At 36.8% G+C, this 15,882-nt stretch overlaps 1 protein-coding gene across 1 annotated transcript; it reads right to left on the reverse strand.

Annotated features, from left to right (window-relative positions):
• Window positions 1-12,001: 12,001 nt before the first annotated feature.
• On the reverse strand, window positions 12,002-14,867 carry LOC113729055 (fasciclin-like arabinogalactan protein 4). Its single transcript, XM_027253382.2, has 2 exons — window positions 13,402-14,867; window positions 12,002-12,965 (listed from the first exon to the last, which is right to left on the reverse strand). The coding sequence occupies exons 1-2, from the start codon at window positions 14,692-14,694 to the stop codon at window positions 12,873-12,875; spliced, it is 1,386 nt and encodes a 461-aa protein (XP_027109183.2). The 5' UTR covers window positions 14,695-14,867; the 3' UTR covers window positions 12,002-12,872.
• Window positions 14,868-15,882: the final 1,015 nt, after the last annotated feature.

Raw genomic sequence — 15,882 nt, forward strand, 5'->3', positions numbered from 1 at the left:
AATTTTAAAGTAATTGGTTTTGGAAGTAGGAGTATTCAATTTCCTTTCCTCTTTTCGAATTAATGCTTTTAATTGTTGGATGTGTGTGGGGCGTTGACTGATGGGTTATGGCTGTAAGAGACGTCTGGCATGTAACTGTGAGGGGTTAAGGTCATCGGATTGAACAAATATGACGAACAAGGGAAAAACTCTACCGATTTTTCAATGGTTACGACACTAGGACTAGGCAGCTTCACTCCCCAGTTTCAGCGCGTAAATTGCAGGTCATTTAACATTTGGTGTTTTTTTTTTAAAAAAAAAAATGTTTTATGTTGACAAGTAAATCGATCTCAAGCTGACCACAAACAAAGAATAAAAAAAATATTCTGAATGATAGAAAATCATTTGAATTTTTTACATGTCCATAGCTGATTTTTAAATACTCGTGTGATAGAAAATGCATTAATATTACACTAATAGCCTGCACATATTACTATTAATAGCTGAGTTTTAAGATTCGTTTGTCAATTTACATTGATATTACACTAATAGCCTGCGCATATACTATTATCGTTGGATCCATGATACATATATAAAAGTTGAATTTCAAATTCAAATTTTGTATAATTATCATTCATCCAACGCTGACAATATATATACATTGTCAAGTAGAAAATATTGATCTTATATAATATATGATTAACATTTTATGCATTGATATTATAGTGATTCTTTAATACTAATTTTTGAAGTATGGCATATGTATATAATTTAAATTTTAAATTTTAAATTTATATTATATGGCATGATTTAAACATGATTTTAAAAAAATTATACACCGATATTATATAAAAAAAATTATCTTATGTTATAATTTCTTAACAAATAGTAACTTATTCAAATTCAACATTGGGTTATAATAATACTTTTATATATCACTTCATTAATTAAATACTAACAAAACAGGGTAAAATGCACTTTTCATCCCCAATGTTTGGGACGTTGAACAATTCGTCCAAAAAGTTTTAGTCCAAACACATTTTATCCTCGTAATTTTATAATTTTGATCAACTTCATCTCTAAAATTTTATGCAAACACATTTCATCCTCATATTTTCATAAAATTGATCAATTCAGGACAATCGAATGATTATTAACTAATTTGAATAGAATATCATCACATGACTAGCATGTCCCTTTAATAATTGTATTGTTAATACCTAATTCGGTTATTTATTAAATTACATAAATAATAATGAGCGTGTTCAGATAAGAGTTTTTTTTTTAAATTTGTGATATGATGTATGTGAGATAAAAAAAAATAGATTGGATGATAGGTAGACAATTTGAAAAACATGTATATGATACAACAAAACAAAATTTTGCAAAATAAATGACAATCTAAAATTTTTTTCTTTCACATTAGTATTTTTCTCCAATTAGTTGCAATGTGATTGTTTGAAAATTTTTTCCAATTGGCCATAATAGGGCTATTTCTTCTCCATGATGTCGTTTCCTCTCAAACTTTTTGTACAATTTGTGATTAAGAAGAGAGTAACAGTGGCTAAAAAGTTCTTATTTTTTAAATAATAAAGTGAATTAAAAAATAATTTTTGAGATTTTTGTTGATCCAACGTTTTTTTTTGCTTTACTAATCGGTATGCTATGGTCAAGTGATGATATTCATTCAAATTACTTCACAATCCATCAATTATTCTTAATTAGTAAAATTTATGAAACTATTAGAATGAAATGTGTTTGCATGAAATTTTAGAGATGAAATTGGCCAAAATTATAAAATTCGAGGATAAAATGTGTTTTGACTGGAACTTTAGGAATGAATCTGTCCAATGTCATAAACAATGGGAATGAAAAAGTGCATTTTGCCCAACAAAACAAGGCATCTATTTCGTGAGCTGCTCGTTTAATGACAAATGGAGATTTAAGCGTATTTCATTCATGGTCCTCGCTCGCTTTTTCCATTACCTTGCGAAGATTCCCCTCGTAGAAATCTAATTATGAAACGTAACTTTGAACTGGGGAAGACTTGAATGGCGTACACCCTAATCCTATCTCAAAAGGCTCAAACTCAACCTTGATGATGGGATGGAATGGAATGGACGTTAGGTTCACACATGCCAGACAGGCGAGTGAGAGTGGCCGAGCAAGATGGCTGAAGGTTTGAGGAAGGAGGGGCAGAGAGGAGGCGGTGTTGTGCGGGGTTGTCGTGTATTGCGATATGGATCGAAAAAGTCAAAGAGCAAGGGCCCAATAAATAGACCTGGGAAAGTGTGCCATGATCACCGTTGGATCAAGAGTACGAGCGTTTGATAAAAAGGATGGCTGGCTGACACGTGGCAGATCTCAAATTAGCGCCTCGCCTGGGCTCTCTGCCTATTTGTCAACTTGAGATTCGGGGGAAGGGATCTTTTCTTTTCATACATTCAATTCTTCTTCACACACACATTCACTTCACTTCCTTCTTCTCCCTCAATCAATTCTTTTATTTTTGTTTGCCATCGTTTGGTGCATATGATCTTTTTTTTTTTTTTTTTTTGCTAAAAAATCAATTACCAGTTGTGGTATTACTTATTCGGATTAGTTCTATATTAAATCCAGCCAGGTGGGGTGGTTGAAACTCTACTAAATACTAATATACGACATTTATTATCGCCTTACTAGCGTTTTAGGTGGATTGACTAACACTACTGCTCTGTGCTACTACTGCTGCGTGCGTGTCTTTTTGTTGACTTCATTCATGATACTACAGCTATATCAATATGGACTGTCAACCAAAATACGTGCTAATAAATTCAGAAATCATAAGCTTTGTTTGTTGGATTGTATTTTAAAAAAAAAATTTTTTATAAAAAAATTAATATAATAATTTGATATACATGAGATAAAATAAAAATTATAAAATGCGCCCAGAAAAAACGTAACAGAAAAATAACAATTCAAACACGCTCATATGAAATTCCGGCCATGGATTTTGGGGTTCCAATCGTGTGACACCGTGCAATGGTAAATCATTTGCCGTGAATAACCTAACGCGAGGGCATGCAAATAAAATGCCCATTCTCCCGGTCTAGACTCTAGAGTCATTCGCCATGCTGCCTGCATCAAATCCAATTTCATGATAATGGCTCGTTATTCTAAAAAATTTACTATTTTTCTTTCTTTTTTCCTGGAAAAACTGTTGTAAGAACCTACCTAAAATGGTAGACAAGAACTCAATTTGACCACTGGTTCGGTGCCTTTCACCCCAGTACCTAACTTTTAACCTTCCCATAAAGTCAGCTATATCCTAAACAAGTTCTTGATTGCAGCTACAGTTTCATGCATTAGCATATGTGAATTGAACAGTTTCGAGTTTTGGTTTCTTTCCGGGGGTAGAGTGCAACTTATGTGCGTGCTATTCACTTGCACCAAACTTGTCCCGCAACAGTAGTAAATTGATAGCACCCATGTCACGGTTTGACTTTCAAGTAAGCCATTTATTGGATGTCTCAGGCTTGTAATAATGTCCACGTCCAATTGATGATGTTTAACAGGAGGATCTTTATTACTCCAACCTACTGTTAAAACGTTTCATATTTATTCAAATATTCGCTGCGTTTAAGTAAGCTATTTTATTCGCATGTACATGAATTCAAACCTTCTAATTCACTGCTTTTTCTATGTTTGGCCTTTGTTGTTTTGATCGAGGTGTGCGGGCACTACCTAATCTTGTTTTAGTCAAAGGTGACTTTATATTTCTTATAATTTGTTTATTTTACATTTGTTACATTATAAAAAATGTTATAATATTTATCTAAAAAATTTTCGTTTTCTAATGTACACTTCTGAAGTAAGTGGTTTTTACCTTCCTACGATTTGAAAATTTATAATTCAACTCCCTGTCGTTTCAATTAAAGTGAAATCTGACGGAAAACATCTAAACTAACGTCTGAACAAAAAATGCCAAAATTGCCCCTCTATAAGTCAATTTTTCGAAAGAATGTTTCGTGCATTTGAGAATGGGTAAAATACCAAAAATTTTCCTGTGATTTGCCAAATGTACAATTTACCTCCCTATGGTTCAGAGGAATTGACTTATAGAGGGGCAATTTTGGCATTTTTCGTTTAGGCGTTAGTTTAGATGTTTTCCGTCAGATTTTACTTTAGTTGAAACGACAGGAAGTTAAATTGCAGGTTTTCAAATCACAGGAAGGAAGGTAAAGTGTACATTTGGCAAATCACATGAGAATTTTTGGTATTTTATCCAAAAAAAAAAAAAAAAAAGCTGATGTAGACAGCACCCAATTTCATATACATACATATATATTTTTGTAGATAAAACACATTAAAGAATTGGTGCGACCAAGAGAACCTTCTTGTTATTTTAATCTGGCAACGGGGAAGCTGAAGATTTTCCACTTCCATAATTACATCCAATTTGAGAATTCAAAGCTATCATCATTCAATATTGCAAGTGGAGAACCCTCTTAAGCCACCTTCTCCACGATCTATCTGCTGACCCACCCAGCCCTCGTTTTCCCTTTTGTCTTCTTTTATAAGGGGGGAGGTGCTCATAAATTACGGTGTGCCGTACAGACTTGCTTTGGTTTATTGCGCCCAAGTCATGTTGTATTATAATACTTCACACCATATATCATGATAACGTTTGGGGAAAAGGTTGCACTTCCATTCCTCAAAGCACGATTAATCATGACTGCTCTTTTCTCCTTTAAGCATCGATACGAGGTTTAGCTCTCTCTCCATCAAAAAGAAATGAAATATTGGAATGCCAATAGGACTGATTCGTTGAGGAATTACCATCATATTATTATTATCCTTGCCTACGAGCTTGCACTACGTTTGTTATATTCCAAAAAGAAACAAGAAAATATATATATATATTGCCCTTCCTTGCTTATTATGATAAATCAATTAGACCCTTGTTTGGACAGCGACGATAGCATATATACTATCAGTGTATATAAAATTTATTCTGTAACTAATAATTTAGCAATGGCTGAAAATTGGAGGAGATAATGGCGATGTTTACTTGAACATCATGTGCACGTTAAATTTGCGAATGAAAATCCAAATTTTCTATTTTAGATCCTTTATCTTTGGGTACTAGGTAATATATGATATGATATCTTTTTATACAAAACTAAAAGCAGTAACTGCATTAAACCAAAAGCCAAATTTTAGAAATTGATGTGATTTTACATTTATAAGAAACTAACCGCATATTTTGTTATTAGACAACATCGGGTTCCATTGAATCGAATCGACATCCTGATCATCAGTATCATTCTGCATATCTACATCCCAAGTCCTCTGTGACTTCACTTGCAGCTCTCATTGCATAATTGAAAATTGCACAAACATGCGAAAGAAGAAGTGTCAAGTCTAAACCTTGGCAACACACCTTATTCAAATAAACACTTGAATATTTCTATACTAACTATTCATTAGAAAATTGGAAAAGCAGGTCTTACTCTGAAAAGCATGATAACTAAAATAATATGTTAAAAAAGTTTAGCTTCTTATCAAATCCGGCTGATTGTCCTACATTGGATCATCCCTGAATACATGCATACATACATATTGGTGTTAGAAGTACCACAACGAACCATTATCTTGGTCCAATTCTAGAAAAAAACCACGAAAAGATCTCATATCTTTAACTACTCTTATTGTGATTTCATAGTTAATATTGAAAATGGTTAGCCATGTTAACTTAATCTCAGAACTACAATTTTTTATGCCCATATAAAATTGGTATAGGATATGCACTCAATTTGCTCGGGCTTTCTTCCACTTACTTTTGATTTAAAGGGTCAGTCATTATTTATCTCCTAGCTTAGGTCGAGTGCGTTTTCCCTGTTACAGAGGTGGACTTTTTAACTCTGCTGCTGGCACCATCTTTTGTTGACCTATTTTATGCTGTCCACTTCAGCCGAACCATTAGGAGGCAAGGCGTGATGAGAGTCCTACTTAGCTTCCTCCAATTGCTATTGTACCGCCCAAAATGGAAGATGTAATGGCAACACGGAGACATGTCATTCCTCTTCCTGTACAATTGTCTGGTTCTCGTTTTCTAACGAGTTCATCCGATTCTTGCTATATTCTTGACATGAATAATGGAAGACATGCAAGCTTTTGGACTTTGGGGTCTCTTGTGTCTCTCTCAGGCGTGACTCTTGTGGAAAATGTTTTGTAACTACATGTTCATAATCTCATCTCATCGCCCTCTCTGTGCAACGTCTTAAATTCTTATATAGAATCTTCCGCAAATCTTTTGCGAAGAAGCGAAAATTATGAAAGAAGGGGGGGGGGGGGGGGGGGGGGGGAGGGGTTGTGGGCGAACTAAACTTGGATAGTTTTATCAAAAGTCGTAAAAACATGTGTGCAGGTAAAGAGCCCTAATTGACAAATCCGTTGTTTGGATTGTAAGTTTTCACAGAAAAATTTAGCTTGATAAATTTTTTGAATCGCTTTTCTACTTCGCATATATTATATCATTATACACACAAAAACTCCGAAAAACTTGCAATCCAAATGGGTCCTAAATTTGTTTAAACTCAAGTGAAGATTAAATGTATATGTTGAATTTTGAGTAAAGTAAAGAATGTGCCATGTATTAAATCTCTGAAATCTCTTCTTAATGGTGAGACTTGAGACCATTAGACCGGTATGGTTAAATTCGAGTTCCAGCTTATAATAGGTGGGAAGAAATTGTTTTAGTGCGCAGGTAGCAAAAGAAGATGTTATCTAAGGTAAAAGTAGCATTGGAATGGGCAATAGTACTGCTAGACGAACTTGATATTTTTAGGAGGAGGAAATGCTAGCCACCAAGCAAACAAAATCCAGATGGTTGGTTCGGCACTAAGATCATCATCATGGTCATCATGGCCGTGATGGTCGCTGTCTATGGCCGTCAGCAGCACCATATCCACTACCGGCTGCAGCAACCACACTACTGTACGGGAACTCTATCTTCATTGTCTATATATGCCATGCCTACATCTGTTTTCACTAAATTGGCTACTTCTGCTTTAAATTCTCGCGCTGTTGTGCGAGCCCAGAAACCCAACCTCTCAAATTTCTACGAGTCATTATCTAGACATGGTACGTACTCTCTTATTAGGGCCCTTTTTTTCACCCGTGTAAACGAGTTTTTGTTTCCAACCTACATATCATTCAAGGGATGAGGGCGGGAGGGTAAGCATCCTATCTCTGAGTTCCCCGTTATTATCTGGCTATGGTGAATCAGAAACATCTTGAACTCTGCTTACATGGTCTCACATACGACGGAACGTAATACAAGTTGGTTGAATTGGTAATAATAGATAATTTTCTTGCAAAAGATCGTATGTTTGAATTCTCTTACAATCTATTGTTTCGAAAGCATATTTTAACTCTTGTAAAGATCTATGTAAGAGACTTACAATTCTAGAAACACGTACTAACTAGTTTTGTACCCATTCATTGAACGGAAATCTTCGAAAAATAATAAACTATTTAGTCAATTTTATAAAAATGTCGATATGAAATACAAATTTAATGTACATTCTATTATAACATTTCTTAAGTATATTACTATGTGCACATCATAATATAAAGTATTTTTATAATATAAATGTGAAAATCTAATTCAGTGAATAATAATTCAAAAATGGAAAAAATAACATTCGACAATACCATAACATTTAAAAACTTGAAAAGAAATAAAAAGTGCAGTAATGTCTATTTGCCCATACATAAATTTCGCAAAAGGAACCAGAATAAATTTTCCCATTTCAGTTCATGATCACTCAAGAGGCATAGGCCAAATGCTTATAATATGAATATTTAACAACAGTAGAAGACATAGAAAACATAGTTCAACTAAAGTAACTAACAGCAATAATAGCTAAAGATACAAAATTTCTGAAGAAATATCTTCATCAATTGATTATTAAAAATTTAAGAACAACATGGGACGTAATCAAGAAAAGCATTTACTTCCATAAAATTGAACAATTCAAGATGAAACTGTTCCAGATTATAGTTACAAATTGTATTTACAATTCTGGATAACAAGACCCATGATCACTCACAATTCAAGATGAAAATTTAGTAGACATTTTGTCTTCGCAAAAGGAACGAAAATAAATTTGCCTCTCTCTGTTCATGATCACTCAAGAGGCATAGGCTAAATGCTTATAATATGAATGTTTAACAGCAGTGAAAAACATAGAATAAATAGTTCAACTAAAGTAACTAACAAACTAACATATGGTTGGGAGAAAAAGACTGGAGAAAATAACAAATTCAACTCTTGGAATATGCGCTGAGTGAGGATCCACAGCACCAGCTACAAGCCTAGTACCTTGGACAAACGAAACAAAGTCAAATTAACAAACATCTAACATGCATCCTATAGCATATGAATGTTGTCCAATTCGGTGGAAACATCTAACATGTTTCTATATGAAAACTTATGATGAAAATACTATTTTAAATCCTATCTCTTCATACAAAACAAATAGAAAATAAAACCAAAACACACAGAATTTAAGATATGTTATTAAATTCTTACAATCGAAGATAAACATGTCTTTTAAAAAAGAAAAATGTGTATCGAAGAAAGATTTACCTGATAATCAAGAGGAGCGGAAATCCAAAATCAATGCTTTATGTGCCAACCGCTTGCACTGGAAATACCTAACCATATAAAGAGGCTATATGTAGGCATAAGAATTGATAAGTATATAAAGAAATATTGATAAGAATATTAAAAGTAGTTTTATCTTAATTTAAGTTGCTGAAAGTATGTAACTTTGGGTAGGAAATAAGAATCGATAAGGATATAAAGAGATATTGATAAAAATATAAAAAGATGATAATAAAAATTAGTTTTACTAAAGGTGTGCATGCTAAAAAAATTATACGGGTCATACCTTGTTGTTATACCTAGAAGTTCACAAACCAAAAGAGATAATAAAAAATAATTTTACTAAAGGCGTGCATGCTAAAGAAATTGTACGGGTCATACCTTGTTGCTATACCTAGAAGTTCACAAACCAAAAGAGGAACAAGCGGCCGCAAATATATAATTATGATAGAATGATAATCGGCCGCGAATATTGGATATAATGCTAAGGACGGTTTTATATTTGAAATTTAATTTAGATAGATATTGATAATTGATTTCGTGCTTATGAAAATAGAGAGATAAGCTCAATATAGAGCATAGGTTATTTTTTTAAAAAAAGGTGGAAATCGTGGAATAAATGAAAAGAAGAGAGAGATGAAAGAACGTAGGTTATTTTATAGAGCGTGTTGAAACTACTTGCCCTGTCGTTAAGCCACGTAGAAAAGAGAAAGTATAAAGCGATAAGAATAAAAATACGACTTTATTATATATATGATTCGTAGATTGAAGTCCAACTTACCTGATTTTTTTAATTACAAAAAAAAGGACCGGGACACGCGAAGAAAAAACTGCAAAATAGTACACCAAAATTGACAATTTTGCACTCCGCCAGGAGGTCTCGTATGCATCATAATTGGCAAATTTGAGACCATCTGTGGTTTAGATTCCTGCTTTCGTAAAATGTAAAACAGAAAGTTTGACTTGCTCGAAATATATTAAGTCAACATTTAGATTTGGAAGATATTCGACGACTTCGAGGTATAGCTCTGAATCTTCCGAATTCCAAATGGACAGTTCCAGATTCATTCACACGGACCCCCGCGGTGTTCGCTTAAATTCCTCGAGACAAATGCAGTGTATGCATGAAGGTTGGGGTTTGGCTAATTGATGTCAAATTTCAAACTTTAATTGTGCCTAAATTGTCGATTCACGGCACACAATCCATCAATCTTATATTCTATACTTACCGGATTGTCTTCCAAGTTTGTAGAAGAATTTTTACTGTCTAAGCCGGCTAGTCTTTTCACAACTCACAAGAGCTTCTGATCAGCCAATCCGGTCAAGTTAAGAAATGATTAAAATAAACGTTGGCGCAGACTTTTTTACTTTTCCTGAAGCCACGAAAAGAATTTAAAAAGAAAATGATTTCAGGAAGTATTCTCACTCACAAAAGAAAAGTAAACCCGTGCATGAGTGGCTTCCGGGAGTAGAAGAAGTGTAAATTTGACGCGCTTTTACGTTTGAAAGACGTTTCAAATGCTAAAACCATTGGGCAAGAAAGCGATTGCACTGCAGCGACCTCTCATCTGTAATAGCATAATGATTTATAGCGACAGAAAAGGATTTCTCCGGCAATACTTCACTCTGTATTGAGACTTTGGGGAAAACTGGCGAACAAGTGGCATGTAAAGGACTGGGTTTAGAAGGATCCAGGAGGTCGAGAGTTTCCCTTGTCTGAAATGAAATTTTGCCTTGTGAAAATCGCTTCTCTTGCAGATGGATGGTGACGTTTTGAGAACATTGGTCAGATTCACTGCTGTTGTACTAATTGCATTTTGCTTCTACGGCAGAGGAAAATGGGATGCCAAGAATCGTAAATTGTCTGCTTGTTTCGTGTTACGCCAAGCAGAATGAGATGAAGTAATTCATGCATTACCTACCAGAAATTACCTTCTTTGTTAATTGTTTTTCTGCAATCTCCACCTCCTCCTTTTTTTTCTTCTCTCTCTTTCTTGAATCATATTGGATGGATGCCATATTATTAACATATTACGAAGAGAATTGTCAGGAGTGGTTGATGGCCGAAGCCTTTGCAATAGTCACTCTTCACTAAAATACGTTTCTTGTATTTTTCTTTTTGTTAGCGGAAGCGCTAGCGTGAAACATATGAAATCATTAAGGCGTGAGTGTTATCGGAGAGATATGTAGGATTGAATTTCAGTTCAAGACCAAAAATCTCTTTTCTTCCTCTTACGACAGCAAGATACAGAGAACTGTGCTTTCGACAATTTTTTTTGTTTGTTTGTTTGGGTATAAACCACAGAAAATTGTGCTTTCGACTTTATTGGATAGAGCTTCGAAGAGGAGGTGTTAGCCTTCTCGAGAAATGCAGGCGACTCCCTTTGTCCAGTTTCTCGAAAACTCTCTCTAATGCGAAATTGGGAATTTGTTGTGGTTGCTGTTATTTGCCCCAAAGACGGCGTCCGGTGACTGTTGGGCAAAGGAGCAAAGAAGAGTCCAATGAGAATGGGCCAAGGCCATGGACCTATGTAGTGCTGGGCTTCCCTTGGTCCTGCTTCTCTGAATTCGAAATAAGCCGTACCATTTCTGGATGCAGCAACAGTCCCTTCCAGACGACTTTTCTGTTGAATCTCCTGACCAACACTTTGTGAAAATGAGTCGAAGAAAACAACCCTACTCAAAGCTCAGGATAAGCTGTTGGATCTCATCCAGAACCAACCCAGGTGAAGCACCACTCATGCCAAAGATACCAGAGGACGACTCAACATGTTAACTCATGTGTTTGGACAGGAGATTATTTGCCCAAATATATTTGCTTACATCACCATTACAATTTCCAACACACCTTTTTATCTTCCCAATTACCTTTTTATCTCACATACATCACATCACATCACATCACAAAAAGTGCTATAGTAAAAAATATCTCAAATAATATACAATCCAAACACCAGAGTGAATCATTCGATTATAAGGCCTCCTATTATTCAACTCTCAAACGCCCTGTTTTTCTCCTCCCATTTTTGAAGGCTTGGTCACCCCTTGAAAACGAGGGGAAAACAAGACTCAAAATTCAGGACATCAATATCCCGAACCTTGTCATGATACAAATACGAACGACCGGCAAAACATCCAATAATGCACAAACCCATTGACATCACAGCATACGGGAATTGAGTACTGGTGATGAAACTAGTAGGGAGAATGGGCTTTAAGGTACCCACCACAAACCATTCCATCCTCGTTTGACTTTTTACCAGAAGCCTGAAAAATTCATCATAGAGTTTAGAGAGAGAATAAGCCCAACAAAGGACGGGTTTGTGTCATCTCAGTCAAGTGGGACTTTGATTTTAACACGGGAAGCCATTGATCAAGCGAGTGATGTTGTGTGATGTAACAGCAACTCGCACTCTTTATTAGCGTAGAGGAATAGATTTGGGAAAAGCAAAAAAAAAAAAAAATGATGCAACACAACTGGGCCTGAATAAAATGACCACTAAAAACAATAATGTCAGGAGCGGGCGAATGTGAATGGACGCCTTTGAATGCAAAAAAAAAGAAAGCTAGAGCTGAACACCCACGTCCACGATGACGACACAGAGTGCCGTGACTGTCGCCCCAAACAAAAGCCGATGATTAGATCCGGTGGTTGGCGCACTTTGCCGAGTGACCAAAATGCAATCCCATGGAATTAGCTGCAATTGCAAGCAGGGGTTGAGTTGACATCAGCTTTTCAATGACCAGCACCGTCAGTCGCCGTCAGCTTTGTGCAACGCAACCAACCAACCCAAAACTATTCTGATTTCTCGTCTTTTTCTTTCCCGTAAAGATGATAAATTGTCAGTCGCTTTTTTCGGCCAATAATCCCAGTAGTACGGTACGGCGCACACGAATTATAAGCAAACCAAAATATGCCATCACAATCCAATGTTGTAGGATTAGCTAGCTGGATACACATGCACTACCAAGTACCAACCATTTGTGTCTTCGCAAATGACACGCTCTGCTACTCTCACCTTCCGCCGGAATAGTAAAGTACCTCAGGTGAATTTTGGGGCAGTAGTAACTACTAACTTCACAGAGAAAAAAAAAAGTTTCTTCTTCTTCAAAAATTTTTTTTGTAAACCATTGAGGACGAATAACAAAAAATTGTGGCAGCTGACACCGCACAAGTCACAACTGGAGCATTTTGACAAAGAAACTGAACGGGCTATTTGCATTTTCCTCAAGTTTCTGCTCAATATTTAAACGATTTCAAGAACCATATATACATTATGAAAACGGTGGTGATGACACATTGCAAATGTTCAGCTTTTCCTTCATCTGTTTGCTGAGAAAAGCAGAAACATTAATGAAAGGGCACCATACCAACCAGACCAAAAAGGAAAAAATGAATCTGAAATTTGGACAAATGTACTCCCTGGCATCAAAATTCATAAATACATGGTACTGATGTCATATATATAGAGAGAAAAAATTTCACAGATACAAAACAAATTTTCCAGTTCCTTTACAAGTTACAACAACAGAAGCAATAATAACATTGAAGAAAAATGAGGGGAAAAAATTTGAAGTTATAACTCTTGAGCTAAGTAGCTACCGACGTAACCACAAAATTAACCAATTATCCCTCATAAATCCTAGCTAGGAAACGGGCTTGTTTTTTTAAGAGCCCCTCAAATTTCATTTTTCTGTGTAAAAAAAAAAAAAAAATCAGGGAAAAAATTGAAGAAATTCGAAATTAATCAATAAGGTCAGTATCATACCAACAATAGATAAAAATAATAAACACCTATACACCACAAACCCAAAAATATCCTCCAGCTCAACAAACCCTTGTCAGCCGCAGCTGCAGATGTCATGTCTAAACCGGGCGGCGAAGATATGTGACTCGGCGGACCATAAAATCCCGGTGAATTCTCCGGCGAGAATGAAATATCCGGCGGCGGAGCATCACTTCCCATTTGTCCACCAACGGGCTTGTCCACCTCAATTGGGTTACTCCCAAAGTACTCCTTGGGCAACAAGACCTTGGAGACCCCGAAAATGGCCACAGGGTTTTGATCAAAAACGGTTTGCGTCACCGTCGCCTGTACAATCCCGCTATCAATCGCGACCGACCCATTAATTCTGGATATGTTTAAGGTAAATCTTCCGGCGCCCATGGACTCAGTGGCCAATGTGGGCTGAACCGGGTTGACGATCGACTCGAGAGACCCAAGTGGATAATAAGAATGCAAGACGTGAAACCTCAAAACCACCGCTTTCCGATCAGCTGGCAATGACTGGAACTTTATCCGAGCTGGCAAATCGGAAAATGCTTCGTCAGTTGGGACAAAGAGCGTGATCCCAGCTCCGCCTTCGTCGTCTTCGAATTCAGACTCTACACCGGAGGCCGTGAGCATCGACGCGGCGACGTTGAAGTCGTGGCCGTCGATTAGGGCTTTAGTGATGTTTAGGCCTAATGGAGGACGAGTTTCGGAGGCCATGAGGTTCGTATCAGATGGGATGAGCAGGGAGTCGATGGAGAAGATGGAGACGTTATAAGGAAGCGTTTTGACGAGGGATAAAAGGGTAGCGTTTGAAGTGGAAGAGTGGAGGGTGATGGCGTTGGAGACAGGGTTGCGCGTGATGTTCACGAAGCCGGAATTGGTGGAGGCACGGCCGGTGGCTTGGAAGAGGGTGGTGACGAGCCTGCCGTTGGGGGGAATGAGGCGGAAGTCGGGCCAGGAGAGGTATTCGAGGAGGACGTGGTAGCGGAGGACGTCGGCGAGGTTAGGGGAGGAAGGGGAAGGAGGGGAGTGGTGGTTGGCTAGATCGGAGGAGTGGAGGAAGGCGTTGGGGACGGCGAGGAGGGTGATGGAGGTGCGGGAGGCGAGATCGGAAGCGACGGCGGTGGAGGTGAGGAGGTCGCTGAAGTCGGAGAGATCAGGGTAGGAGGATAAGAGATTGGTGATTTCAATGGAGAAAATGGGTTTATGGGACATAGAGAGGAGGAGGAGGAGGAAGTAGAGGAATGTGATGGGGGTAAAATGGGAAACGGAAAATAGAGTAGCCATTTTTGCGTACTCCACCAGTCAGTTGATTGAGGGATGAGAGTTGGGAGGAGTGAAGAGTGGGGAGTGCGAGGGATAGCGTAGCGTTGATAGGAAGTGGGGTTTTTGCTTTGTGCGAGAAAGTGAGTGACAGAGGAGCGAGAATGGGAAGACTGACTGAAGAGAGAGGGATGACGTGGTGCTGCATGAGACTTATTACTACTATTTACCAGTACTATATCTCATTCTCTATGATGTATTCCTCCTGGACCATTCTTCTTCATCTAGTGAATTCTACTGGTGAGTAATTAGAAACAAAACATCAAGATATGGATATGACACATCCCCCTCCTCTCCTTTGGCTCTGAAGAATCTGATAAGGAAAACAAATTATTGGGAGTCATTTATTTACCTACCAGTCTGGAATGTTAAAAGGCATACTTGTCCTCCTGATGATGTAATTAAATAAGAGTGGAAGTGTTTGGAGGAGTTGATTAAGAACAATGGTACCAAATTAAATTCCCTAATCCTTTTTAGTGTTCTCCGTCAGAAGAATTTTGATTTATAGAGTGTATTTGGATAATAGATTATTCGGGATAAATTTTTTTTTAAAAAAAAATATTATAGCGCTTTATTGGATATAACGTATATAAAATAAAAAATGATTGAAAATGATGCAAGCAAATGAAGCGGTCAAAAACTCTCATAGAGTGTTGTTTTGAACTAGTTTCCACTACGTAATTACGCTGTCATGATGCATGAAAGATTAATATTTACTACCAAACAACTCGATCTAGCCAAAACAGGACAAAACTGACAGGCTTTTTGTAATACCAATAATTGTATACAAGGGTCTATCCTTTTTGCTGCAATTTGTGTTAGTAGTTACTACTAATAATCTTGTCAAAAAAAAAAAAAAAGTTACTGCTAATAATTTATTGCATTCAGCATCAAAGGCAACAAACAAATCGATGGATGGATGTGTTTTTCAATTTGGTTCTCTAACTGCTACAGTTTGAGGCTTGAACTTGAAGCGCCAAACAGGCAAGTCGATGGATCACTCATTAGGATAAGTTGCCATGATGAACAATAATATGACAGGCAAACGACTCACCCTTTACTTTAAATTTGCTTGCCGTAATGGCCTTTAAGGCCCTTGCCCACTATTTTAACCTGTCATTCTTGTAAATGTAATACATAGGGGTTGAACTA

Source organism: Coffea arabica, chromosome 1c (assembly GCF_036785885.1).
Source record: "Coffea arabica cultivar ET-39 chromosome 1c, Coffea Arabica ET-39 HiFi, whole genome shotgun sequence".
NCBI classification, from domain to species: Eukaryota; Viridiplantae; Streptophyta; class Magnoliopsida; order Gentianales; family Rubiaceae; genus Coffea; species Coffea arabica.

What these genes read in the sequence shown, in the direction of transcription:
- LOC113729055 (XM_027253382.2), bottom strand. Translation starts at nt 14,694, where the DNA reads ATGGCTACTCTATTTTCCGTTTCCCATTTTACCCCCATCACATTCCTC. An exon ending in ATTATTTTTATCTATTGTTG is followed by an intron (nt 12,966 to 13,401) that starts GTATGATACTGA and finishes TGCTTTTCTCAG; the next exon opens with CAAACAGATGAAGGAAAAGC.